The 27308-nt window shown below is 41.5% G+C and overlaps 2 protein-coding genes across 5 annotated transcripts in view; one reads left to right on the forward strand and one right to left on the reverse strand.

Moving 5' to 3' along the window:
* The window catches only part of Nhe1 (Na[+]/H[+] hydrogen exchanger 1), an 80507-nt gene that overhangs the window by 11106 nt on the left and 42093 nt on the right, over window positions 1–27308 (forward strand). The gene's annotated exons all lie outside the window — the stretch shown is intronic.
* On the reverse strand, window positions 305–27084 carry SLO2 (slowpoke 2). Of its 4 annotated transcripts, XM_066400516.1 has the most exons (27): window positions 26690–27084; window positions 24729–24996; window positions 16277–16356; window positions 15194–15293; window positions 14326–14524; window positions 14181–14255; window positions 12113–12196; window positions 11606–11700; window positions 11134–11545; window positions 10940–11077; window positions 9778–9995; window positions 9576–9725; window positions 9218–9522; window positions 8283–8455; window positions 8102–8232; window positions 7698–7760; window positions 7002–7130; window positions 6709–6930; window positions 6516–6650; window positions 6354–6465; window positions 6115–6300; window positions 5879–6058; window positions 3826–3921; window positions 3529–3734; window positions 3176–3478; window positions 2832–3124; window positions 305–2776 (listed from the first exon to the last, which is right to left on the reverse strand). In XM_066400516.1, exons 1-27 carry the CDS (start codon window positions 26736–26738, stop codon window positions 2673–2675), a joined length of 4506 nt encoding a protein of 1501 aa, XP_066256613.1. In that variant the 5' UTR covers window positions 26739–27084; the 3' UTR covers window positions 305–2672. The 4 variants fall into 4 exon arrangements, with proteins under 4 accessions (XP_066256613.1, XP_066256614.1, XP_066256615.1 ...); XM_066400517.1 differs by lacking the exon at window positions 7698–7760; XM_066400518.1 differs by lacking the exon at window positions 3826–3921 and having other exon boundaries at window positions 5927–6058.

Below are 27308 nucleotides of genomic sequence, written 5' to 3' on the forward strand. Positions count from 1 at the left end.
CTATAAGTCACATGACGCACTAGGTGTTACAAATCGGCAGATTTCTGAGTAGAACAATGCTTAGTTTAGCTACTTACGTTTAAATGGTGCTATAAGAAGGTCGTTATCGATTACAGATTTATTTATGTCAAAATGATTTATTTCGCGTAGTGGTCCATAGATGGCGATACCTAAATAGATTATTGACAAGATGGTGTAAGCTAATTTGAGCGACGGCGTGCAAATTTGTTGTAAATCCCATTATTTTCAAGTTAGAATGGGGAAAATGTGAGAATGATAAATTAGTATATAATATTTACACCGGTTTATAATGATGGATGATTTATTTTATTTAAAACAAGCATATGTGCGTTAAATTTCTATAATTGAGAATTATACCATTAAAAAAGGATATGCCTTAAAATGAGCAAATAACCACGTAAATTTACTCTGCACTTCAAAATATGCTTAATAATAGTTGTAGTTAACATGAATGCGTATTGCCATAATAATAGTCTTACTCATGTGCTCAAATAAATAAATAATTTATGCGCTCCTCATATGCGTACCTACCACCTTACTCAATATATCTACTAATGGCACAATATCTCCGTTTAATCCAGCTAAAAACAATTCTCTAAGAAATTGTGTACATAACGATCTCTTCAATACTTTTATCATTTTCTTAAGATGAAGCTTATTTATTACAATATAGAAAAAGTAAGACAAATTGCCATAAAAATGTTGAAACTTTTAAAACTTCTTTAAATCTACTATTGCTAAGTTTCTTTTAATTATTCTAAGTTGTGTTTGCCAAGTAGCAGCTTCCACAAACGAACCATTTTGTGGCGCTACTCAGTCGTTTATATCATCGATCTGCACCAGTGCGCAGAAAGGGTGGAAAAGGAGCAGGAGCAACAAGAGAGATATTCGTTCAATTATTGACAAATGACAGATTAACTGAGTACTGTCGACGCCATTAAAATCGCTTATAGTGGACAGGCGTCTCTGGTTTAAAGTCAATAGATTTAAGTAGTGACCGAGTGGCACGACCTAGTGTCCGTCTGCAGGCGCCCTACAAGCTGCAACAACATATTCTTGTCGCTAAAACCGCAGTATGTACTAATATTTACATTTTCATGTCGTATAAATATGGTGTGTCCCAAAAATAATACAGAAAAATATCGTGTTTTGATATTGAATAAACGCTCCAATTTGAGTAATTTCTGCATAATTTGGATAACAATAACACTAGACCTAGCGTATGCATACAAGTCAAAATACTGAGAGAAAATCAAGGTGCCCTTCGCGAACTATATACAACTCTAATAATAAAGCAATAGCACCAAAGCATTTTTGGTCGATTTTTCGTATTCTTAGATGCTCTTTGGTCTATTCTAGAAAAATATATTTCACTTATAGAGATAGATATGTTTAAGGTAATTTCTCTAAAGACGATACAATTGGACCTCAATACAGTCTTAAAACTATTTAGGACCTAATAGATGTTCTCGCATCAGGAACGTTCAATTTCAAATAATAGAGAAATTTTGGTGGCAGTAACGCTTGATGCACAAACTTAGCACTACGAAACGAATGCGTTTCGATTGTGAATCATCGCGAATAGGTATAGAGAAATAGTGTTCAAATGAATTGTGAATAGATGTTGGTTATGGATTTTTCCGGATATTTTTGAATCAAAATTAATATAAAAAGTTTTCCAAATTTATTCATATTCATTTTTAATCGAAAGTTTCATTGCAACTTTGATTAATAACGTAGTAGCGCTAAATTTATATATCGAACTGTAGATTACATTTAGATTTGTTAGTTATCTTGTCACAATGGCGGATACTTTCATACTCGATTATTAACGTCGCTCTTTTGATGTCCTGATGCCTCTGTATAGAATTAAGCCATCTATAAAATCAGTTTTTGTCAACAATTATCACTATGAGAGACTAATAAATTGTAAACGTGGGATTTTCAAATAATGTATACTCATATATTTCATGGCTTCAAAATAACCATTGTTGCCACTAAGCACAAATAAGAGATAGGGGGTATTTACAGCATTCCATTCTAGTCCAGCCAAATCAGAGATGTTTAAGAAAAATCTTTTATATAGCCTGTTCGTAGTATACTTTTTTCCCACTTCCAGAGGTTTGATTTTTTTGGACACACTGAATAGGAAACGATTTTGCGTCAAGATTGGGAGATATCTACAAGTTTAGGTAATGGACGGTTTGCTAACATCTACGTGATCATACACAGAAACAATTCAACAGTATATAACAATAAATTGCTGTCAGTCTATGATGTTTACAAGTAAATTGGTCTATGAATCATTTGGATGGAGCCCATCGTAACCTGCTAAAAGTCAGTTTATTCAAGCAGCTGTGGAAGTTACCAATAAACGTTCAAAGTGAAGGCCTCTAGTACGAAAAACTATTGAGCGATATTTGCGACTACCTACCTTTAAAGCCACTTGTTAGCACCTCTAAATGCTCCTCACTAAAACCCGTTGGATGCGACAACGCACAACAACTAAAATAGTCGCGAAAGGAAAAAAACTCAATTTTCTGAAATCCCAAAGTGAAAATGTTCCCTTCAACTACCGCCGAGTGGAGGAGCGGAGACTACAGCCACTTCCTCCTCAAGCTGCTGCCCCGCTTCCCCCACATTAGGTTATATCATACGATGGTCCCTTGAAGTTGTTGAGGGTCGCCCGAGGACGTAGGGAGGGCTGCTTGCGATGACGACGTCATTGGTTCCATAAACGAAGGAGCGATGAGACCTGCGGGCGTTAATATGTAATTTGCCAACTACGAGCAATGGGGGCTGAAATTCACCTAAACTAACGCCCCCAATGGATTGGAGACTCAGGGTGCTGGCGGTATGGTGGGGAGGTCCTCCCAGTGATCCTCCCAACATAGGAGGACTCACCACTAGCTGCGTGTTGCTGGAAATTATGGGTGGGCTGTCTTCCTCGGGTGGGGTCACCTCAAGGCCGATGCTATCGTTCAGGGCGATTTTGATAGGGTTCTGGAACGAAGTGGAGAAGTGGGAGAGGCCGATGTCTTCCAGACTGCTTTTCCGTTTGGGGTTGCCGATGTTGGGCAGCCCTTGGCGGAGGGAATTCGACCTAAATATAACTGCGTAATATTTAACTTCAAATTTCGAACAATGAACTCACCTCCTTAGCAAAATATCATCTATCACTCTCAAAGAATTCGACCGGCCCCTCTGGTAAGTGTTCACTGTGGGACTATCAGGCAACGACAAGGAATTAGACTTTGTAGTTGCCAGGGGCGGAGGTCTCGGGGCCTGGTACCCGCTTAACCCCAATCCCGATCCCCTGCGACTACCCCCCAGCTGCGCAGTGCTCCCCAATTGTTGCAGCAGGTTCTGCGAGCAAAAGCTGATATTCGATTTTCGACGACTGTTGTGCCTTTCAAAGGTTTTTTGAGCTGAGAACGGACTCGGTCGCACTAAGTATCTATGAGTGAAAAACATGACTCAAGTCTTCAGGTTTCTATCACCACTCACATGATATCACCCTCTTCTAACTTAAGATCACAGCTAGGATTGATGATGACGTAGCTGAGGCTGTTGCGCTTCTCGCTGACGTCATTATAGTCTATTGTGGGCAGATTAAGACTCTCCATGCGAGAGCGCACCAAATTTGCGATTTCTGCTCGTTCTATTTGTTGGTTGTGGTTGTCTTTGGCCTCATCAGTCATGTTGATCGAATACTGGAAAATTCAAAGTGTCCCCACTACTCGCTGAATTCAGTGTTGCCTATGCTTAAGATTTAAGGCTATGTCGGGCTCTATATGAACTTACCATGGAGCTGCGCCTGTTGCTGCAACCGAGACAGTTGGTCCCCTCTTTGGGCCGGTACGTTACCCCCACTCGGTCCGGGCCCAAGTCCTCGTCAAGCTAGTTATAATAATACGCAACTATTACGTGCACTACAACAGGCCACTAGAGAGAAAATTTTAGTCGCGGTTATTGAAGTTTGAGAAGTAAAAATTTCTTGGAAATCATCATTAACCTGGAAATGGAGAAGCGAGCCGCAACGCGGCCTTGGATTTATCGAGAATTTGAACAGAGTAATTTATGCAACCATACATTCACCTGCCTACATTCAGTTGAGACAATGTTGTCACTTTGATAGGAGGAAAACCGGTGAAATTTGGCATTCTGCTAATAATAGTCGTCCAAGAGAGAGGGAAATAGATTCCGGGCCGTCAGAAATATGCTCAGTACACCTGGCGGGACTTCTTGCGCATATTTCTGACAACCCGGAATTGATTTTTTGTCCCGTTGAAACAGAGCTGCCGTTCTCTGAAGGAAGCTCCATAATTTGCCATTTATTTATATACAAATATGTACATGAATGTTGGTTGAGCATTCCTAGCCTGAATCAATCTGAATTATCGTCCTAAAGCGCTAAAACTATCTCATGCAATCTGCTCTATTCGTCATCCTACAGTCCTGTCTTACCTTTGTGTGTGTGCGTACATGGATTAATTCGAGTCAGGTGTTTTAAAGCATGCCATCAGTAAAACTTAATTCAAAAATGACTATTTATTTCTCTATCTACACTGGTTTTATGGGGAAATACACATAGTTTTGCACAAAAATCATCGTTATTTGGTACCTACACTTAAGTCGCTTCGGACGGGTGTGTAAGTATATTATAATACAGAGTGTCTGCGGTGTAGTGGTAAATGCGCTTTCCGCTTACTAAAAATCTGGATTGTTCTTTGTAATTTAACATTTCGAGTAAATAAAAAAAACACAAGGAACAACGTGCCTTTGTCTCAAAGTGGACAAGCAAGCTTAAATGCTTTCTAAAAAATGTCAAATCTATCTAAAAATTTACAAAACGTCCTTTTTTACTCACAAATAACGAAGTTTATCACGTGTGCAATCGGTGTACACTGAATATCGTAAAAAGAGTGAACATTGACTGAAATCGGAAGCTGTAATTATATCGAATCCCAGTTCCTGTGCAGCCCCACAGAAGCGAAAAAACATTCGTGTGATGAATAGAAAATTTTAAAAATCGACCAGTTTGTCGCAGTTTTCCGGTAAAATTTTGTGCGTTGTTTATTCGAATACTGATTTCGTAATATGCCGGGAGCTTCGTTGCATTTACTGTTGGTTCATAATTCAAATTTGGGATATCCCATCGCATGTTCCAGACGCTCAAAATCGCATTAGCATGAAACAAAAGTTAGATTCGGGAAGAGCGCGTACCGAATATTCGGAAGCGGAGATATTGGGAAATTTCCCCATCCGTTCTCTTCCAGCAGCGAGATTTAAATTTTTTAAACAAAAAAGTTCACGAACGGACCCGTCGGGATCGAGCGTTTTACTCGTTGATTGGCGACGCACTGGGGTACCTACTGTGCTACCGACAAATGACATTTAAACGTCACTGATTCAGTTTGACGAGTCATGAAATTGACAATGTGGCAAAACCGCGTCCGGAGGCCATTTTCTTCTAATTTTTTCTTACGTCACTGGAGGAATTCCACTGAGGTTTGTGTTGCACAATTTTGGACAGAAAATGGGAAGCGGCAATTTTCCATCGTTCGAAGCGCTCAAAGTCCCATTAGCATGAAACAAAAATTAGATTCAGGAAGAGCGCGCACTAAATATGCGGAAGTGCATCATTCAATATTGGGAAATTTTCCCATCCATTACAGGCCGAAATTTGAATATTGCCGGTGTCTCTTTGAGGGCTAAAAATCCGAAATGTGCTCATAAATCAGTACTTGAATAAACCCATTTTCGTAGACCGAAACGGTGCCAGATGGAATAAAAAGGGTTCCCAATCAACAATAACAAATCCACAATAACAAAATTGTGTTTGGCTGCTACTCACCGATGGCACACGCACGCAGCTCGACCAAGTCGACGAAGGGATACTCACGTGTGACGTGTCAGTCAGTGACGTATCTTGCGTCCGGTAAATTCCTATGGGGATTTCGCAGGTGGTCGAGCATAGCTTTTGGTACAGGCGGCCGTAGGTCCTGATCCACATGTCTTCTTTGTTGATCTTCATCTGAAAATCGCGAGAAAAGAGTAGTAAATTGACCATTTGTCATAATTTACTCTTACCGAAGTTAAAAATCCAGATCCAGGCGCCTGGTCAACCCCCAAAAGAAGCCGGACAAAGGTGATGACGTAGTCCTTGACGAAGGCTTGATAGAGCAGCGTATCCAGCATGCTGGCGCTGAAAACGCTCCCGGCAGCGAAGGGCAGTCGAAACATGTAAGAAATGTGTGAGCCCCGCTCCTTTTCCCTCTAGAATTAGCATGTGATTTAAAATTTCCTTGGCGAGATTTTTTAACTGGCACCTTCTCCATTTTGGACAGATGGAGCGCGTATTTGTCATGAGCACGGAACTGCATAAATCTCATATTTGACGATTGCGAGAGCTCGGTTATACTTTTGATGCTAGGGAAGAACCTGAAGAGAAGCCTCTTATTTCTGCAACATTGCGTAAATACCAAACTCACTTGAACATAGTCTGCACCGCCACAATGGTATTGCAATCCGACAGCGAGTCCTCCTCGGCGGAATTTGAGAGTTCCTTATTAACGACCACCACATTCTCGGCTAAATTAATTCCGGCCCTTAACAAATCGTCCAAGCTGTCAAAAGCCAAAGATTTATGCCACAAAATCCCATCTCTTACCCTCAAGCTCTTACCAATCTATCGATCCCAACATCCAATATATCAACGGGAAATAGGAGATCGAATCCAGGAAGGCAATGTCCGGCCGCCGCTCCAGCAGGAGAATTATTGGGTTGAGGGAGGTTTTAGGCCGGAAATGGGCCCTTAGGGGTATAATGAAGTTGTAGATGCCGTTGGAGGCGAAATCGGCTGCCAGGATGATCGTCTTGTTCTGCCATTGGTAGTCTCGCGCGTTCCTATTTTTGGGGCCGTGGAGAGCGGACCTTAATGACGTTCGCTCGCTCCCCTAATGAGCTCGACCACTTACCGGTAATTGCAGTGCTCGCATACTTGAGCGAGCTGCAGGCAACAGAGCGGCTTTTTCTCCTTTAACAAGTAGCACAACGTGGGGCTGACGCCTATGTACGGGGAAACCGGGGGGAAACCCTTGACGATGCTACGGAAATTTAATTCATTGTTACATTAGATCTGCTTCCCGCACAATCTCCATGGATATCAAGGGAAAATTAGTTAGAACATGACGGAGGCGCCCAGGAACTGCGTTTATTGTTTGAGGGCCGAGCAGTATACGTCGAGCGGTCCAATTCTCACAGGATTATTTCGGGGATGTCCTGTATAAAAAAGCAGCAGGAACTCCGATACGTTAAATGGAACACCCCATATTTCTGCTTGATAATTTTTACGTCCACCTCTAGCGGTTTCCGAAGCATTAATGAATGTTGCAAATCGATTTGCCCCGTGGAGAAAAATTTTATCCACCTTGTACAGGATGTAGCGGCAAGTCAGAAACTATGAGATTTATTCTAATTTAGAAAATAAAGATTACTTTGACACCCCGTAGGTCGAAAACAAGTAACTTTTGCATAAGGCTGTAGCGCTCTATTTTTCTATCCGCTAGCACCAACGTTTCTGGGACACCCTGTATAAGCATAAAGTACTATAAATAGATAATCTGAGGCATGCGGGTCCGTTCAAAGAGGAGAGAGAAAATTGAGGGACTTACCTAAGACATTCATCATGCCATGCAGGTCGGTCGAGGTCCAAGGAATCGTCAGAAAGACTAGACCTAGAGGAATAGTGCCAGGGTCGGACAGAGTGACGATAAAGAGAGACGTAACGGTCTTTTCATCTAACAGAAGGACATTTGCGATGCCAAAAGGGGCGTTTTCGGGTCCAACTTATGACTAAATACATTAAGTGGAACAACCCCCAGAAGCCAGAAGCATATTGAAAGTATTTATGTGCAACTCAATGCTACGCCATTCTAAATTATGCGAGGAGGTGCGAGATTAAAGGAACGGTGATAAGGGGCACAGTTTGCCTAGCAAGCAGCTTTATTGGCTGAATTAATGAAGAGAGCTCGTCATGACAAGGGGAATCATGCACTAAATTTTGCCTCAGACTTACGCAATTTTCTCACTGGGAGACCGCCATGGAACATCATCCTCAAGCTCGTCATCGCTCTCATCGCCCTCATCCCCATCCACGTCTTGAGGACAACTAATATTGAGGCTGCTCCCCGTGAACATGTCCGGCACCTAACAAATTTTCTCTTAAAACTCCATTAATTGATCCCACTGAATTTTACCGGCAGAATGCTCGGTCTCCGGGAGTTCCTTCTTTGATTTATCGCCTCTGGGCACAGCAAGTTCGTATTGTCTTTGGGAATTTCCAGGTGGTTTCCAGTTACCGAAATGTCCACTGATATGGACCCAGTCGACTCTTTCAGGCATTGTTTGGAATCACTTACAGGACCGGTGGCTAAAAGTTAGTTTCGGCCCGTTACATTATCTACTCTTTCCTCCCCTTTTAGAAATCTCAAAGGCAATTCAATACCAAGATAAGCCTCAAATATCGATTTGCCTTTGGTCGACTTAATGTAACAATAAAACGCTTCAGATGGATGCTGACACATATGAAATCTTTGCTATTACATAATACACATAAATGAGGAGCTTTTCATGAGACACTTAAAGCTTGAGCAACACTTGAATGTTTAACATCATCGATGAAGATGATTATAATGCAGGTGAATTATCATACGGATCTAAAGGCAAACTTTCACCTCGATTTCGAAATGGTTCTAGATGTTCATCAAATAGCGCTACTTTACTTACATTTCATTTTTGCGTTTCGGGCTAGTTTATAGTGTGCGATTTCAGAGCCGTCTAGGGAGGACCAAAATTGGTTATATGAAAACGAAATGTGACTATAAATATCAGATCGGTTTGATATTTTTCCAGTTAGGCAAAAAATTTTTTTACTATTTGACATGGTGACAAAATGGCGGATGCGCCAAGTAGTGTGGTGATCTTTTTCAGTTTTGTTTTCTGATCCCAATTAACCTGAATATCTATTACGCCTCTTGAGAAACCCGAAATTTTTTCCCAAATTCTTCATTATTTCCATCTTATTTTTTCTTAACCCTGTTTTTGCCAACACGATTGCATACGTCAAAAACTCTATTGAGACACCATAAAAAAACGGTGAAACGCCAAAGCATGCAGTGATATCAACACTCACTGATACACGTAGGCACTTGCAGTATAAGCTGAGGGGGTGCGGTACCATCTTTAAACTGGAGACCCAGTGATTTTCCATCTTCCTTCGAATCGCCAACGATGCTCTTTTCCGAGGGCGCCGGCACGTTGCTATTAGTTACCGAGTTAGACACGCTGAACGAAGAATTTTCCTCTTTGGTGATGCTGAAATAGTAGCAGGTGTCGCTCTTCTTCATTATGTGCCTCGGGCCTGGATTGAGCAGAATTGTGTCCTCGTAGAACTCCGGGAGCTCCGCAGGGCGTACCCCGATCAATGCCACACCGTACCTTTTTTTAAACCAATTATTTTGGTTGAGCAATTGAAAGGCAAAAAAGCGTACTTTCTGTGGGAGTGGAAGCTGGCGTATGTGAAACTTTTCCCCTCGTACTCCCCGAAAAACCTGCTATCTCCCAAGATTATATGATAGATTTCATTGCCCGAGCAGCGCCCATACAACCGGTGCCACTCCTCCTGCGACTGGAGCCCTTCCCTACAACTCCTTACTCAACAATACCCAAATTCCACCTGAGAACAATACTCACTGGCCACGTGAGGTGTGCAGCAATAAAGTGACAAGGGTGGAGGCTCCGGGACAGGTGCAATTGTTTGCCAGCAGGGCATACTTGAATTCGTCTTCACAAACGACAAACTCCGCGAACTTCACGTGCAGCTTATTCTCCGGCCGAAATATCTGTACATATTGGGCCACATTGGGCGCGAAATCCTTCACAGCCCAACTTCGCAATATCGTGTGTTCGTCCTGAAAGAAAAGATTCAAAGGGGGGATTTTCGGGGATTTGTTCTCCAAGAATGGAAATTGGATCCGGGACGCTTAACGTCAGGTGTTGTTTTCTTTATAAGGGAATCGAATAATGTACCGGGTCAATATTACCGGGATAATATCGTTGGCAGTGATAAATTGTGCCACTTGGTGACGAAATGTTGAAGGTGACAGTGAAATTTAAGTCGTTCCCGCTTAAAACTTTTAATGAAACTTCCGTGAACATTTGTTACCCCCGTCCCTTCCTATTTCTATCGGAATTCACGTACTTCACCAAAAAATTATGCCACTTTGGCGATCCTTTGCCAATGACAGAATGGCGAATGCGCTACATGAAAAATTAATAATTTCGATATGGACCAGGCGGGCTTGGTGAACGATTTAAATTTTAATGGCGTCTCCATCGTGTTGTCACCGTCTGGAGGAGCGAAATTTATCATTGTCAGTGACATCAGTCAGTCAGAATAGCGTGCAATTCCATGGCTCCGACAACCCCTACGGGTGGGCGAGGCATTATTCCCAAAAAATAAAAGAATGAATAATGCTCCTCGAACGTACAGAACATATTTACAGTTCTAAACAAATTTGGGTCACCGAAACAGATATAAAATAACCCAGAAAGGATAAAAATCGTCAATATAACGACCACCTATCCTCCTATTAGCGGGTGATGAACTTAAATGATTAATTAATGCCATTGTCGGTTTACTTTTCAGGTCTAATTTGTCCGTTCTACGATTACGTCCCTTTTATGTATTTAGGTCAATAGCTGCCCTATGTTCTTGTTAGTTTGCTACTAATCTTGGTGCTGCCACAATTTGTTTTCAAGCACACCTCTTATTTCAACACCATCGTACTGCCCATTTTAGCGATTGACCCATTTATTACACACCTTCCTGTTCCTTCTGAAACACATTACTCACCGCTGCGGTTTTATCAGCATAATTCCTGGCGGCCAAAATGAAGCAAGCCTCGGCTTCGTTCATGCGTGCCCTCACTAGGTCCCCATCTTTTAAACAGGACCCCTGTATGTAAATCACCCGTTGCGCCCAAATGGGAACCTTAAACAAAACCATTATTTGCCTCCGATCGCCCCACCAACCTCGTCCACCATCACCTGCAAAATCATCCTCATGGTGGTGTCCAGCTCCATGGGGCTCAACAGCACCACATAGTAGTCCTGCAGCAGCGGATGTGCGTAGAACTCGTTCAAAAAATCCATGATGGTATCAGCATGGAGGTTGGTGCTGCAAACCACCACGTGTTTCTCAGATTGGGCGCGGTGCGACGAATACGATCCGCCTAACTTCTGACGTTCCATCCAAGTGAAGGCGAGCTGCTCGAACTGGGTGGGGAGCACTATGAGGGCAACGCAGATCATGATCACCATGTAGAGTTGCGAAGGCCAGATGTCTGGCACAAAGTCACCGTAGCCCACCGTTGAGAAGGTGACCACCACGTAGTAGGTGGCCTGGAATAGATTTAAATGGCGATGGCCCGCCCTTTGGAAATGCTGAATCCCGCAGACACTAAATAACGAAGAAATTTGAAGATGATTCGTGATAGTTTTAATGATCGCTTGTTATTGCCTGGTGAACACGAGACAAATAAGCGTTGCCGAGAGGATTGTCAGCTGCTGCGAGAGCGCTGATTGGGACCTTTGCATGGCTCTATGAAGATCGTTCTATAATTCATAAATTGGCGTATTTAAAATGATCAATCATGGACGGGAGGATGTTCTATCCTAATGAGGTCACATGCTACTCTTTATTGTAACATGCGGGAAGGTGGGGTATTGTTGCTTGTTACGCCGGGTAGTTAATCCGGGCACAATAAACACCAATAAAATCCTTTAATTTAATAGGGGTTTTTACTGAAGGGCCAGGTTTCTTGTCGCAGACAGGGAGCAGAATTTCCTGAAATTTGAGCCCGAAATAGCTGTGATTTTGAAGGAAAATAATACCGGTGTCGTCCAAACGGGACTTTTCCAGGAATCTGACCTTTCGGGCCCAAAGCTCTAATTATTAACGGGGCATCCAGTGCGCCCCCCAAGTAGGGGCAAAACATTTTTTACATTACACTGGGCGAATACTCACAAACATGTTTTCTAAGGAACGTTTGGCCAACCAACAGTTTAAAAATACTGGAATGAACATCGTCCTCAAGGGAGCGTAGAAAATCTGAAATGAAACGGGTAATTAATGTTCTTTGCGGTGATAATTCGACGGTTTAAACGCTCCCCACGTTCGCCCCCCTCACACGGGGATGCGAACGCCGAAAAGGTACATTTACGGTAATTAAGAAACACCCACTCTGTCGCCCCTTTACGTATATTCCCACCAATTCACATTCGTTCAATTTACGTCATTTAAAGCGATTACTTATTTATTATAGATATTTCGAAAGAATTTCAACTGGAAAAAGGCCTCGTTACCCGTTTACGTATACAAACACGTTATACAAAAGGTCAAAAATCGACGACGTCAAGGCGGCTTTTTTTCAGTTTTAGTCATGCAAAATCCATTAAATTTATCCAAGAAATTCAGTGAACTTTAGGGCAAACTTTTATGTTATAAAAGTCCCTTTGCCGGCACGTTAGATTACGCTAAAAGGCTCTTGCGAGGTCACTCTTTCGAACCAAGATAATGGCACCCTCCTTCAGCGTGCTGTATACAAACACTCGTTTTCATGGTATCATTAAACAATTAAGCAACAAACGGTAAATCACAACAATGACGAGGAAACAAGAGTAGATTAGGGGGGTGTGTAGTATTTAACCCGGTCGATATAGTAAATATTTACGAGCAGATTGTAAAAGTTCAAGGTCCGGTTAATGGAGCTGCAGCTGGTTATTGATTCACATAGTAATTAATCCAGAATAATTAGGACTGTATTGGTAAAAGAAGTAGCAACTATTCAAACACACAAAATATCTCATGCTTATACAGAGTTTTTCAAATTTTCGAGACATTTTTGGAACATTTTTGAAACTTTCTTGGAATCTTTGGAAAATTCGTTCATTTTGAGGAGCGCTTTTTAGGAAAAAACTTTTTTTTCATTTACTTGCCCTGCCTTTTCAAGGACGTGTCCACTTTGAATCCGAAGGCACGGTAAAATTCCATCTAAATTCCCTAAAAAAATATGATGGAAACCAGTCAAATTAATAGAAATTGTTAAGCTTTTCCGCATCTATTTTCTGAGATTTACCCCCTTTCTTGCAACGATGTAAAAGATATTAAAAAAAAATTTGAAAACATTAGGGCGTCCATAGACGCCTTTGGCCCCGACATCAGGGAGCGAAGCTTAACACCAATCAATCAAATAATAAAAATACACAAACATTTTTAACAATTCTTTTCTCTTTCTTTGACTTTGAGGGTTTGTCATACATTGCGGATTTACTACTAAATAAACACGTTCGAAGCATTTCAAGCAAACAAGGCAGAAATCGATCGCGATTTTGGCAGAAAACTGAATATTTACTCACAGTAATTTTTGTTAATCGGCGTGTACAGAGTGTCTTAGAAATATTGGCACAATTTTTTACCCCAAACGCTACATCATTATCGCCTACTTTTACCAAGAGAACTACATCTAATTCGAGAAATAGCCCTTCTTACAGCACAGAAAATCTCAATTTATGAGACAATAGCCTTTTAACATGAATTCATCTGTGGCGGGAGATTCTGTGAGATGTGGCCCCGCAAAGTCCAGACTTAAATTCATTAGATTTTTCCTATCAGATAATTTAAAATCGCAAGTCAAGTTCAGCTGGATCGCTCAATTTCTTTACTCAATTGTATTCATTTAACCATCGTTCCCGAGACACCCCACATACAGAAACCCACGAAATAATCTTGTCTTATACTCACTTGATTAAGGAACATATCGATCGATTTTGAAGTAAATGCACCTTTGAATTGTTTATATTCTTAGACTGTGTGGGCAAATTACAGCCGTGACCTAACCTACATTATCCCCTGGATACGAACATAAATCGATGCTGAACTTCAGAAGAATCATCATCATAATCAACTATAAAAGTTCATTTTGTGAGAAACATAAACACCTGTCGGCTGATTATTGCGAACTCCCGCTGAATGAGTTTAGCACGCTTTGAATTTGAAACGCAATCGAGGGGACTTTTCAAAGCAAGAGACTTACCGTAACTGTAAATGGAACTGTGTTCAGTATTTCTAGAACGAAATGGAACGAGAGAACTTGCTGCCATATGTTACCCTGGAAAAAGCAAATAATTGCGGCAGTTCCAGGGCAGGAACGATAAAATAAGTGAAATCGATGGTACTACCTTATATCCGAGATATGTTAATAGAAGCGATTCGATGAGACTGACACCGGCCAGTACCACCTGGACCACCCATAGTTCGATGGGGCGGTTCACCCACAAGATGGCGTCCCAGTTGATGATCGGGTTCTCTTGAAATTTTTCCTCCGTCAGGTTCGCGGACAGGATGTATTCGGTCTTGTTGCCCGGTACACAGCCATAACTACGGGGAACACCAAAATTCACCTTTGACAAATTATTCAAAGCGCTGCTCTACAGAGATAAATTGACTACAAAATGAATTAGGCCAACTCCGCAAAAACAGAGCACTAATTGGGATTTCATGTGCAGAGGTACCAATTTTGAAGGTCCTCGGAAAAACAATTTGGACATATTTATGGATCAAACATTGTGAATTGCAATTAGATTTGCAAGCGAAAAAATGTGTGTGTCATATTTCATTAGGTTGTGAGAAATATATTTCTAATTTCAGATTTTAATCATTTTGGGGATGATTTCCATAAGGGTTTCGCTCATGAAAGGGCTTTACTTATTGAAACCGTAATTCCCATGGAAACTGGGCGAGTAACCAACCTTCGGTCCTTACATATTTCAAGTTCTCTTTCAAAGTTATGATGCCTCCATGCAGCTAAATCACCCTTAACGCCGTTATTCAACGTCATTCCAGTCAGTTATTTATTATTTATATTTTGCATGTTCTAGTCCCATCAAACAGACAGATTATTCCAGGCAAAAATCCCCATTTAATTCATAACATTGAGATATTAAATCTCTCAGAGGGATGTTGTTAATCAATAGAACATTCGTGAAATCCCCTCTACGACTTTTGAGCCGAAGCAGCCCTTAAGTAGGTGTCTTACCTAATACTTACCACGTTGCGTATGTGGGATCCAGATCGGCAATGACCCGTATTATGTACAAAGCGCATGTAAGTAGTTTTAAAAATAGATTCGCTATTCGTATTCTAAGACCTGAAACAAGGGAAAAAAGACTGTTAAATAACGGCCGAAAGTGATCATAAATTAAAATGAATTAACTACAATTTCCAACCCTCATTTTTCTGGATTTCAGCGATAAATTCGGAAAACCACACTGTAAATCTTCATCTACCTCCCTACCCTCCGAACAGACAACTATCCCGAATTTACAACCCTCGTCGGATTTCACGGGATGTAAACTGCCTGAATAAAAACTTCATCCCCTGATAATATACAATATATAGAATATCGGTAATTTAATCGACCTACAAAAGAGGTTTATTCCGACAAAGCTGATGTGGTGTTTGGCTGGAGGGATGTTTTAGTTCGGGCGAGTTTTTAGGCCGCAGAGCACCCTTTTTAAGGAGTTTGATTTTATTTGACTATGGAAGTTTCCTAAAGCATGGAATTCTGAAGATTTTGGAAGAGGTATTGGTGGCTCTTAAATTTTTTTTCACTGCTGAATTTCGGCAAATTAATGATTTCAGACGGGCAACTCTCGGCGATTGAAATGATTTCAAAAAATCACTAAGGTATCAGCAGTCCACGGACTGCATAACAAGAATTCCTTCCGCTTCGCCAGTTTGTCAACATTGAGTAGATTGGCAAAATGGTGAATGCGAGGGAAAACTCGCTCCGACTAATCAATATTGCTTTTAATTGCTGGATCAACGATGGTGAGCCGATCGTGTTTAAGTGTGGAAATGTCTAAACAAGGCGGCAGTTATGTGTAATTAAACGGTATACAGGGAACGCGTATGAAAGTTTAATTAACCGCACATATACCGCGGGCGATAAGCTGTTCTCCAGAGATTGCGGTTTCGGTTAATGCGGCCTCCTCAATTATTTAATGTCATTTGCTTAGGGCCCCGAAGTTTGTTTAATGCATATTTAAGCAGGTAGTCGGAATATACGTGCGTGCTGTCCCTGTCATAACATTATGAATTCTTAAGGATGCGGAATTAAGTCATACTTACTAGATCTTTGATTCTTAATAAAATAGATTTGCAGTCGTTCCTTAAAAGTATTTTCATTGACGTAATATTCTACTCGGACCCTGAAACAAAAAGAAATCTGTTAGTGTTTAAGCCGGGAAATCGATTGGGAGCATAGACACCCAAGAGATTTTACAACATAATTAGTTGCTATAGTCCTATTATTTCGGGTCAGTTCCCTCCATAAAGGGGTCACTCAATTTCGCTCCCTGAGGGGATCAGAAGCCGGAGCGGAGCATTACTTTAAGCGGTGAGATAAGGGATAGGAGTTTTGTGATATGTCGTCAGTCTCATCTTACATAATGTAGAGATTGGGAACATCAGGATTAGGGCTACAGTTATAAACCCCAGAAACTTCCTTAAGAGCTCTAAGAGATGCAGATTTTGGGTGTAAAATTAACAGCAAATTAAGGCCTCTAATCTTACCTGGAAATCTTCTCAGATACCATTTTCTGCAGCTCCAAGGGAGGCAGCTGATATTCCCAAATATCCGAATCCATTTTGAAATTTTTAAGTTTTATGCGAATTCTGGGCTGCACCCGACTGAGGCCCACCTCGGCTCCTACTCAAGCGAAATAGCATACACGCGGTCCCCTAACGACATTGGAAAAGGCTTTTTCACGTGATGCTTTTATTGCTCGGGGAAATTGAGTTGACAAATCGGTGTAAGGTAACAGAGGAAATTGCATTGAATTCCTCGAATGGGGGCATTAAAATTAGTAATCGAAGGCCCATTAGGCAATCCTGCGCTTACCGCTTCCATGGGTCTCCGCAAGAACATGTAATTATGCAACTGACAAGTTTTTTCAGAGGAAAGGCGGCAATCAGCTGCTCAAGCGCCAAAGCACTTTGTGCCTCCTATAGAAGCCATTCTCGAACATTCCTTACGTCATAAACTATAGACAACTGCTCGGAGAAAAGTTCTGGATTCAATTTAAACTTTCAGTTGCGAACGAATGCCGGAGAAGAACTAAAAGAAAAGTCGCGAAAGGGGCCGAGATAATAGAGATGACGTCGGGGATGTAGAGCTGTGACGTCAGCCTAGCGCTTACCTCAAACTCGAGATAATTGGCTCGAGGGGGAAAGGGTAAGACTATTACACACCTGGGATTTAGTAAGGGTATGGTGTACGAACGATATACCGAACGTTAAAAAGTTTTTTTTAGTGAATTGCAGGGCAGAATTACAGGAGTTGTAAGCCTTTGATGTAGCACCCTGTATTTCGGTATACATTTTCCGTATTTCTAGCTGTAGAATCTGCCCTATAATTCGTCGATCGACATTTTACCATACCGTGTACATAATAGACCGGCGAAAGATCCATTACTGTTGCCCATCCGTATAGAACATTAACTTTACGGGCATCAGTTATGTTCAAGCTCAATTTTTGTTTGTATTCACACGAAATGTTAAAAAAGAAAATCCGATTTTCAGGGAAAAGAGGGACGATTTTGCCTTCTTTTAGTTATATTTCCTTTAGGTGTATTGGTATAATGAGCACTTACGCAATCATAAAGGATACTGGAAGTAGTGCCAAACGAGTTCGCGGAAAGCGTAGGTTGGAGCAATAAGTATCAATGAGCGTTGTTAAAATTGCTTCTTGAAGCAGTCTAAATGTTTTTTGAGCACATTTTCTCGCTTATGTCGCGGCAATTACAAATAAAAAGAAAATATGCGACTAAATTCCACTGATTCCACCGTCAACAACGACAATCAAAGATCGCAGTGCCTATGTGTCGTTACGAAGACAAAACAGCATCGTGCACCTTTCACTCGCATGGGATCATCGCGGCGTTTTTCGATTGTTTGGGCTTTGGACAGAGAGGGAACGACGATGCCCTTCATCTAGCACTGAGGTGAGCGCTTTATTCAAGGACACGTGACGGAAGATGTATGCGCCAAGATGGCCGATTAAATAATTAAGCGATTTCTTCACGCGGAAATCTTCAGAAAACAGTTTAAACCCCCCATCGCAGCGTCGAAAGATTTGGGTCAATCCCGGTCAGTTTTGACGGGGTTCTTCGAATTTCTTTAGCATCACCTCCTCAGTCTTAGCTCGCTTCCACTCTCATTTTTTGTGTTTATTTATATACGTGAATTAATTATTTATTCCTTCATTCAGTTATTTATTTATTTACAGCGTTCAAAGGTCATTCCATGCACGAAAGCGATTGAAATAATTTCGTGGCGATGGAAAAAAACCATATTTAAAACGATCCTTGCTGCTAACAGAGGTCGCATTACACCATATGGCCCTTATTTGCTTTTACGTTTCATTAGACTTCCTCATATTTTCCCCACGATCCTTATCAGGCCTTTTCCATTACTGGATTGTGCTGGATTTGTCCAGTTTTCATCCGGCCTGAATTGTTTTTTCCTGGTATAATTTCATTGGGCAAATGGTAATTAAGTAGCAGCGAGGAATTTTAGATGGTATTAGCGCCCGCATAATGGCTTCAATGGCTCAACGCGGAATTAAATAGATTTGGAATTTTACTGCGCCCCTAAACCAACCGCAATTTGACCACAACTCGACTAGGTTTTGTACTTCTCTCACAATTTGTTTTTCTATGCAAAAACGACCGAACGAAAACCGTGCGATTTTTAGTTTTTTGGGTTCGTTCCGGCCGTCTGTCGCTCTTTCCAGAAAACAACAAACGCGAAACCGCACAATCAACAAATTAACATCGAACACCGAAAGTAGGGCAAATGTATCGGAGCCGGCAAACCGGTGCAGTCGACGTGTAACTACACCCGTTTCCGACCCGTGGGAACCCACCTGGGTATCCTGTCGTAGCTGTCCCAACTAGTCAAGCAGTTGTACGAGGAATATCTACTGGAAGAACCCATAATAGTTAGGTTGACACGAGCGTGGAGCGCAGCGTCGCGACGTGGGAGCGCCTCATATTCACACGGCACCAGGCGCCGAACGCCACTGCGACGTCCTCGACGTCGAAGAACCGACGACGATGTCCGCGACGCCGCTCTTCCAACGCTCCTCCCCGTACGTTTACCTTCCGGAGGTGTCTTTTGTATGTGTGTGTGTATGTGTTTGTTTGTCTCTAATCTTTGGAATTATCCCAAAAATACGCCGAACTGTCACTGCGATGGGGGGCAAGAGTTTTCCAATAGAATAATTTCTTGCGCAGCTCTCTCCGTATCGTCCAATTTCATCCGAATTTAAATTCCCCAGCGAAGCCCGGATTGAGCCGCGCTATAACTTCGGGCAAATCCACTTAGGCGAAATTCAAATCCAGAGTCAATATCCATAACAATCGCATTCAAAATCGACCATATCGAGGGAAGTTGCCAATCCGCACAAATTGAGACATACGCCGGCAAGAACTCACTCCAATTGACGTATACAACTTCATTTCAGCACAATTTCCTTGTCAAGATTATTTACTAAATTGGCAACGTCCCATCGCGCGAATATGAAAGACGAAGCCGGAAGGCCCTCATTCACACTTATTGACTGTGGATAAACAATCCATCAGTCGAAATGGGAAAGGGAAGTTTGAAGTAAATTGTCTCATAAAGGCATCTGAATGACGTCACTTGTGTCAACACTCACTACTTTGCAACCCAGAGATTCGAAATGTGAAAAGAGCGATGTCGGGGCGAATTTGTCTCGAAGATGGACGTGTATCGCTCTCGGACTATCAGCTTTGGCTTTTGTATGTCGATAATACATCCGCGCCAACGACAACATTTCCGGCATTACCCCAGGTTTTGCTGTTTGGCGCCATCTACCTCAGCCTCTCGACTACTGTGCTCTTGTGGAGACTTGCCGAATGTTTCAGGTGATGGCGCCAGTGATGCAGTTGTCTGAATCAGCAGTGTTGCCTGCTCATACCTTATTTCCCAGAAATTGACTACTTGGAACTGTGAAAGTTTGAAAATGGCCACTTTTGTCCTCTACTAAAAATAACATCCTCCATTAAGTCGAGCATGTCTAAAGGACCTCGAACGAAATCCACACTCCTCAGAAGCCGATGAAATATTGATTGAAAGCCACTGAAGTGCGTGCTGTGGTGAATAAAAAATCTAGCTTGAGGAGAACTCTCATCGAACCTCCGAGGAGCACTTGAAAAATTTAAGAAGCTAGGAAAAGTTTTTATTTCGTTGGCCGCTTATGGTGGGACTGGCAGACGCCGAATTATTGATTCGGACGGGACACTTTCGAAAACATCAGCTGACTCGCGGGATCGCTCAACAATTATTTCTCGGAGAAGTAAACAAGCCAATTGTGTCAAGAAAAGAAAGTTACGCGATTTGTTTTTAATGCAAGTCTCCTCATTGCATGAGTAGTTAAATCGAGCAAGCGAGTTAGTCACAAGAAAAATGAAAAGTCACGCCCCCTGTAACAATCCCCGCCACTCAGAACAAGCCCCGCCCCTTCGTTGACTTCTGATTCGTGAAGTGCGAACGTTTAAACGTCGCTTAGCCAATCAAAGTGATAATGGAGCTAGCCACACCTTAGCGATTATTAGAGCGTATTCACACGTTCCTCGTAAGGCTCATTCACCATCATTGTTTGGGTAAATTTCGAATAAATCTAATTCACAATAATGCGATGAAATACACGAAATTTTAGCATAATATTATAAGCTCAAAACCACTCTGCTGGATTTGATGTGATACTCGGGAGACAACAAAACCATTTGCTTCCCTTTGCAACCTTCCCGGATTCAGTTTATTCAAATTAGCATTCCCGAAAACATGCAACATTATAGCGCCACCTCTTAAAGAGCTTTAGAAACACACATTAATCCGTCACCACTAGATGGAGTACCGTTACGTACAACGCTTCTACCACCACAAACATGATTTGTTATTTAGCATAGTAATTAGTCGCATTGCTTTTTGGTGTATTGGCGGTTTGAGAAGAATCAAAACGAATCATTATATAAAGTTATGTATAACATACATAAAACAAACAATATTTACATATGAGCACCTGGGTATCTGCAAGGCCACTTCGTCAAGGCTATCGGAGGGTGTAAGAGGGGGTCTTTCGAACAGCCTACTGGGGGCCAAAGTGAGGGGCGTGCTGACAGGTTCCCGGTGCACCACGGTGCCCCGCCGCGAATGGTGGCGCTGTTGTCGTTGTTGCTGCTGTTGCCGTTTCTTGCGTTTATCTTCTTCTTGAGCGCGTCGCAGGTTGTGCAGTCGGAAGAAGTACATAGACATTCTAGAAAGAAGTTCATCAGACGGCATGCAAAGCCTACTGAATCCTGCTATGACGAATCAGAATTGAATCCATTACGAGGCAAACTCACAATATTATGCTCTATCGATCGAATAGCAATTTCCAAGCTTAGTCAGGAAATATGATTTATTTCGATGTGTTTTGTTTTCAATTTGCCCTGTTTAATTTACGGGGTTGTTTGGCTGGAGAATTTGAATACCGGGAGTAATTAGCCTTCAAACAAAAGATATGCAAATTTGTTTTAGAATCCAAATTGGATTTAATGCTTGTAAGATTTAATCAACATAAATGTGTTCCAGCTAAACGTGGCAACAGAGCGATAGTCTCTTGTCAAGGTTTAGAGTGACAGGGCTAATGAGGGACAAGGACGTGCGGCTGCGAACGCGACGTGCGACGAGGATGACGCAATAGCAACATCTCAGCAAGTCTATTCAATGTCCCAACAATATTGCCCGCTTGCGTTTTTTCTGTACAGAAAATTCGGCTGGGGTTTTCGCCATTTCTTTAGCTTTTTCTCGCCAAGTACTTCACTCCAAACACATAATAATGGTCTTCGAAAGTTTACCTTGGCCTTTATCGCGTTTGTGCACGTGTTGATGCGTGGTGAGAATATCAACATTGAGGGATCTAACGTTAAAGCATTCCCGATATTATCATAATATAATAATGACTATCGATTTTCCGGGAATTGTGGTAATTGGCCAAATCCCCTCCCCTACCCAAATAAAAACACATCCTATTAATAATTTGTCCTCATTCTCCTGACATTTTGATATCAGGCCCGAGGCCTTGATCGAATACCAACAATGCCCGGCGAAATCAATTTAATTTGTGTTGCTGTGATAATCCAGCACTATTTCAATTGATGCGGTCCTGCAAGCTCCAAATTCCAGAAGCAATTTACTGCCGCTTTCAATAGAACCGATTCTCCATCGGATAAATTGGCTTCTCAGCCTCGCTACCAGGAACTTTCGTTAAAAAGTCAATTATCTGCCTCTTTCCCCAATTTTTCCCTCTTCCAGAAAGCCAAAAATATTAATTAGAAAGACGTAAACCCGGGAATTACAATGAGTTATTCCCCAGTCGTAGATACTTAATTAAAGTTCGTTCGGGGATATAAACTTGATTCAAACTATATTTATCGCCAGTTTAGTTTATTTTCATGGAATCCACCTAAAGTCGTAATGCTCGAATTAGTTTTACGGTCTATTAGTTCATTGTCAGATAGATTTTATCATCTGACGCAAGAGCTTCGGTTTCAAGACGCCTTGGATCGTTAAATGCACCACATAAATACCAAATCCATAATTGACGAGCATTTGGGAGAAAGCAGGGCAACAAATTGGAAACGGATGGGCGAAATTATCTTTAATTCACTTCATAAGCAAATCTAGAAACGAAATTGGCGAACGGTGACGCGACGCTCCCATCGCTCTCACGAGTGCACGTACGAGTCTTGACATACATAATTCAGTCAAGGAATATGGTTGCTGGATACGTGGAAGTTGGCAAGAAATATTCACTTCACAGAACTATTCAGCTTAATGCGTCGAAAATCGATGCCTTCGCTCCGTTTAAGGAGCTTTAGAGGCTCGCTCTCAAAACTTCCTTTCACAGCGCTTTCGTGAGGGAATTTACTGATGAGAATTTCACTGTGAAGGTTTTTTTTTACTTATCTTGCCGTAGCAGATAAAAGCCCACAACATAGTTACTGTGCAGGGCTAGTGCAAAATTAGGGATAATGGAAAATATCAAAACAGATTCATTAAATTACCATGAGGAGATGGATTTTTGAGGTAGCGCCGCCCTAAATTTAACATTTTTAGCGTTTCCTCAAATTTTTTCCAAAACCTAATTTTCTCTTTTCCGCATTTTTCGATTTTTTTACAAAATTTCCAATACTTTTCGTCAAACTTTTAAATATTTCTATGATTTTCCAGACTTCTTCGCAACCCTTTCCCGCCCTTCAATAATAAATTACTTCAAACTTACATTACCCGCAACTTTCCAGGAGATCTAAATTCCAACAATCCAACAACGCTCTCAATTATTTTGCACGAAACTCGGCAACCTCGCAAATCCAATTTGAAAGCTACTTTAATCTCGCCATCTCTGTCAAATTTGCATTCCGTTCTTCGCCGTTTTCCATGTCGTTTTGACAAAAGAACAACGCCCTGTTGCCATTTACTGATGCCACGAAACACGTACCGCATCGCGAAGCCTTTTTGTTGATATTGCCAGTATTTGTTGTAAGTGAGACAAGGACAACCAAGAAAAATCGACCCTTTTGCACGTCTTGGAAGACAAAATAAAAAAGATGAAACGCGGCAATTTAGTATGCGGGGAATATTCGTGTGAAATTTTAAACAGCACGTATTTATCTTTTCATGTCTCAGAAAGATTCAGTTTCCTTTCCGGCAATGTTTAGTTTAACATCCAATCTTGCTCTTAAAACAGGGTCAGGATTGAACGAAACGCGTTTGGAAGTGACTGTAAAAAAAGCAATATCTGTGATTACTTTCGCCATTCTGTCAAAAAAAAAACGACCAATTTGGAGGGCTCAAGACAATCAAACGATAAGAAGCAATATAATCAACAAATAATTTGGGCAATACCTCAGCGAGAAATTACATGTTCACCATGCGCGTCTAAGTTGTTACTGTGAAGGCAAATGACAGACGGTCAAGAATAACAAAGACTGACGGCGAGATCGTCATGGGAGGCCTGGAGAACATGACACGAACGCGGACACGTGCGAGACTCCCGTTTCCATCGAGATATATCCAGCAGGAAGTCGCGTTGCCATGGGGGGCCGCGTGCGCATCTCCCCCAATCTCCCCACCTTCAAACCAAAATTTTGGTAGATGGAGAAAAAGCACGTGCTTCTTAGAGACGCAGTTTGTGGCCGGAGATGAGAGAAATACCGTTAAGAAAGATTTCTTGACAGTAAAAGGAAATGTAAGGCTCACACTGGCACACAGAGCACATTTATTATTAATTAAGCTTCAATACTTACCTACAGGTTTATTAGGAATAAAACGTGCTTATGCTTACCTTAAAAATTTTTTGGCACAATTCACAACACCTAATTTATCACTTCCCGGCACAAAAACTTGGCAAAGCCCCCGTTTTGCTGCGTGCGAAGGGGGCCTCATAGTGACACTAATTTTCTCTACGAGATTGGGAAATTTTTGCACGTATATAGGGAACTGTCAAAGTTACCGCTCATCCAGTTTCCAGGAACTGCTCATCTCGCTCCAGGCGCTCATGCTCCGATTTCTGCGCACAATGCTGGAAGGTCGGTAGTAGCTGTCGGCGTCATCTTGGAAAATTTCTGCCGGAAAATTAACTCGAGCCTTGCCGACTTGTGGCGAAGGTGATGCGTCACTGTTCGGTAACATCACGTAGTTCCACGAGGCGTCTTCGGACCCGTACGATTTCAGGGGGTCCATTTTATCGAGCAGTGTTGATTTTGGAGCCACGATTCTACCTAAATAAATGAATTAAAATCGATAACTGGAGTTACTTTATAAGAGATTGAACTGTGATCAGACGGGCATTAAGCGTTCTAGCGAAATTATTCGACTACCTACCATTTCTGACCATCTTGGTCAGCTGATTTGCTTCAATTCTTGGCAGTTAGGTGAATTGAATTTTAACATTTCCATCGGATTTTTCATGCAGAACAGATTTTATAATCAATGGGGGTTTAAAGAACACTGAAGTGACGTTCAAACTGAGTTAAATAGGGATAAATAATGGATATGGATTTATCTCGACAAAAGGCAACATCCGAATCTTCCATTAGTCGAAGGATAACTGTATTTAGAAAGCTTCAGGATAAGAAAATGAGTTTTTTCCTGTGGGAAAACTTCTTTCCCTTTTGGAATTAAATTATCTCGCTATTGAGGGCTTGTAAAAGATGGAAAAATGAGCTTTCAGACAGAGGGTTTTCCCTCACTCAGTTTTTAAATTATTATCTGTATTATTTATACCGATAGACAGACAGAAGGAAATGACGTATACGGGGTTCCCGTTTTTGGAGCTCAAGCATGGGGCTCTCTGTAACTGCAAAAGATAAGAGACCCGTTAAATTAGGGAATAGTTGCGTAGAGCTAAAAAAATCCAAATACGTCCGGGGACATCGGCATGAGCATTCAGTTGCACAACTTTATCCTAATTTTACCGATCTTCCATGATTACTAAGATCTTCATGCTCAAGCTCCAAAAACGGACACTCTGTATGCATATTTCTAACATCAAAGAGGGAATAATTATTTATCTCTCTCTTCTCTGGCCTTATGTAAGCATGAAAGATGGCCATATTCAAATTAAATTCCAAGGAATCATTGAGACTTTCTAGGTAATTGAGGTGAAGCAGTAAAACGTAGAATTTAAACGAGAAAAGTTTCGTTAAACGTTCCTTGAAGATAATGTGTTGGTTTTAAGCCCTGTTGCTTTAATATATTGCACCGCAGTACCAGTAGAGCCGTCAGAAATTTTGCAAATAGGAGTAGTGCACCATTATTTGTTCCTATGTGAAGCTGCGCGTTAAAAAAGAATACTCATATGATCCGGATCAGCTGATTCTGAATGGTGACAGCTATGTCGAGCCAATTGTTGCACAGTGGTGCCTAATGCCAGTTTCAACAGACAAATAAGTCGAATGTAGAGATAATGTAATTTTTCAAATTTGATGCGGTACAGTGATTCCACTGAGTTCGGTTGATTTTTGAAATAGAAAGAAGACGAGACAGTTCCTTGAAGCAGAAACAGAAAATTCCGAAAATCTATAGTCTTTAGACGATAATCTTCAAATTTGTTGGCCAGCTGTGTGCATACCATCACTGCGGCATTCCGTAGAGTGATACGGAAAACGAGATTCCTAATTTTAGTCAAGGGCGCGCCCTATTTTTACATACGTAACTGGGAAAAAAGGCTTCGATTCAAAGAAATGTTCGAAAATATTTGTTTAACGTTACTAAGAAACTAATCTATCTAAAATGTTGTTTCTGGTTGTGGTTGTGGCAAATGAATAATGCAGCGAGGCAGACTTCTAAGATGATGTAAGCAGTTGTCCTACTGATAAATGACTCGGATCGAAATGATGCAATATTACAGCGCTGCAAATCTATATGTTCTGTAGCTTAGCGCAATGAGCAAATTTCTCAAAAGTGTTTTACCTCGTTTTAGGGCCACGAACTCACAAGGGAGAAAAAATGAAAATTTCATAAAATCGACTTTATGACAGTGAGTGGCGAGTATATTTTTTTATTCGGGCGACATGATTGAATAGATCGAGATAGATCACGTCTTCTCTATTTGATGAGGGCAAAAAGGGCGGCTCCTTTAGCAGGCAAACGTACTCCGCAGCAGCGCGAAACAGACTGTTCCATTCTGTGCTGCTAAGAGTCGCCCTCGACATCGATCCGTTACGAATGTGAACCAATGAACTTTAAAAGGTGCATCCGAAAAAAGGGACGTTTGTAAGTCCCTTTGTTCCCTGTCCCGTTCATGTTTGCGCTTGATAAAAGATAGATTGATTTTCCAGTTTACATCTACCCTTTACTGACTTTTTCATTTACTGTCGTCACGAATTCTTGAATGAAACCCCTTCGTGCAATTTCGTTCGATGTTGGCAGAAAGGGCCCAATCTAATTTCGGGGATGGTTTCTATTTATAAATTCATTTGCCCATCGGGCTGCCGCCTTATTTGCGAGGGCCAGGGGCAAAAAGTCGGTAAGGGTTGAAATTTCTATTCTGCGGGAAAGCTTTAAGCAAAACACCAATTAGCGATGAAGG

This window comes from Euwallacea similis, chromosome 20 (assembly GCF_039881205.1).
Source record: "Euwallacea similis isolate ESF13 chromosome 20, ESF131.1, whole genome shotgun sequence".
Classification (NCBI taxonomy): Eukaryota; Metazoa; Arthropoda; class Insecta; order Coleoptera; family Curculionidae; genus Euwallacea; species Euwallacea similis.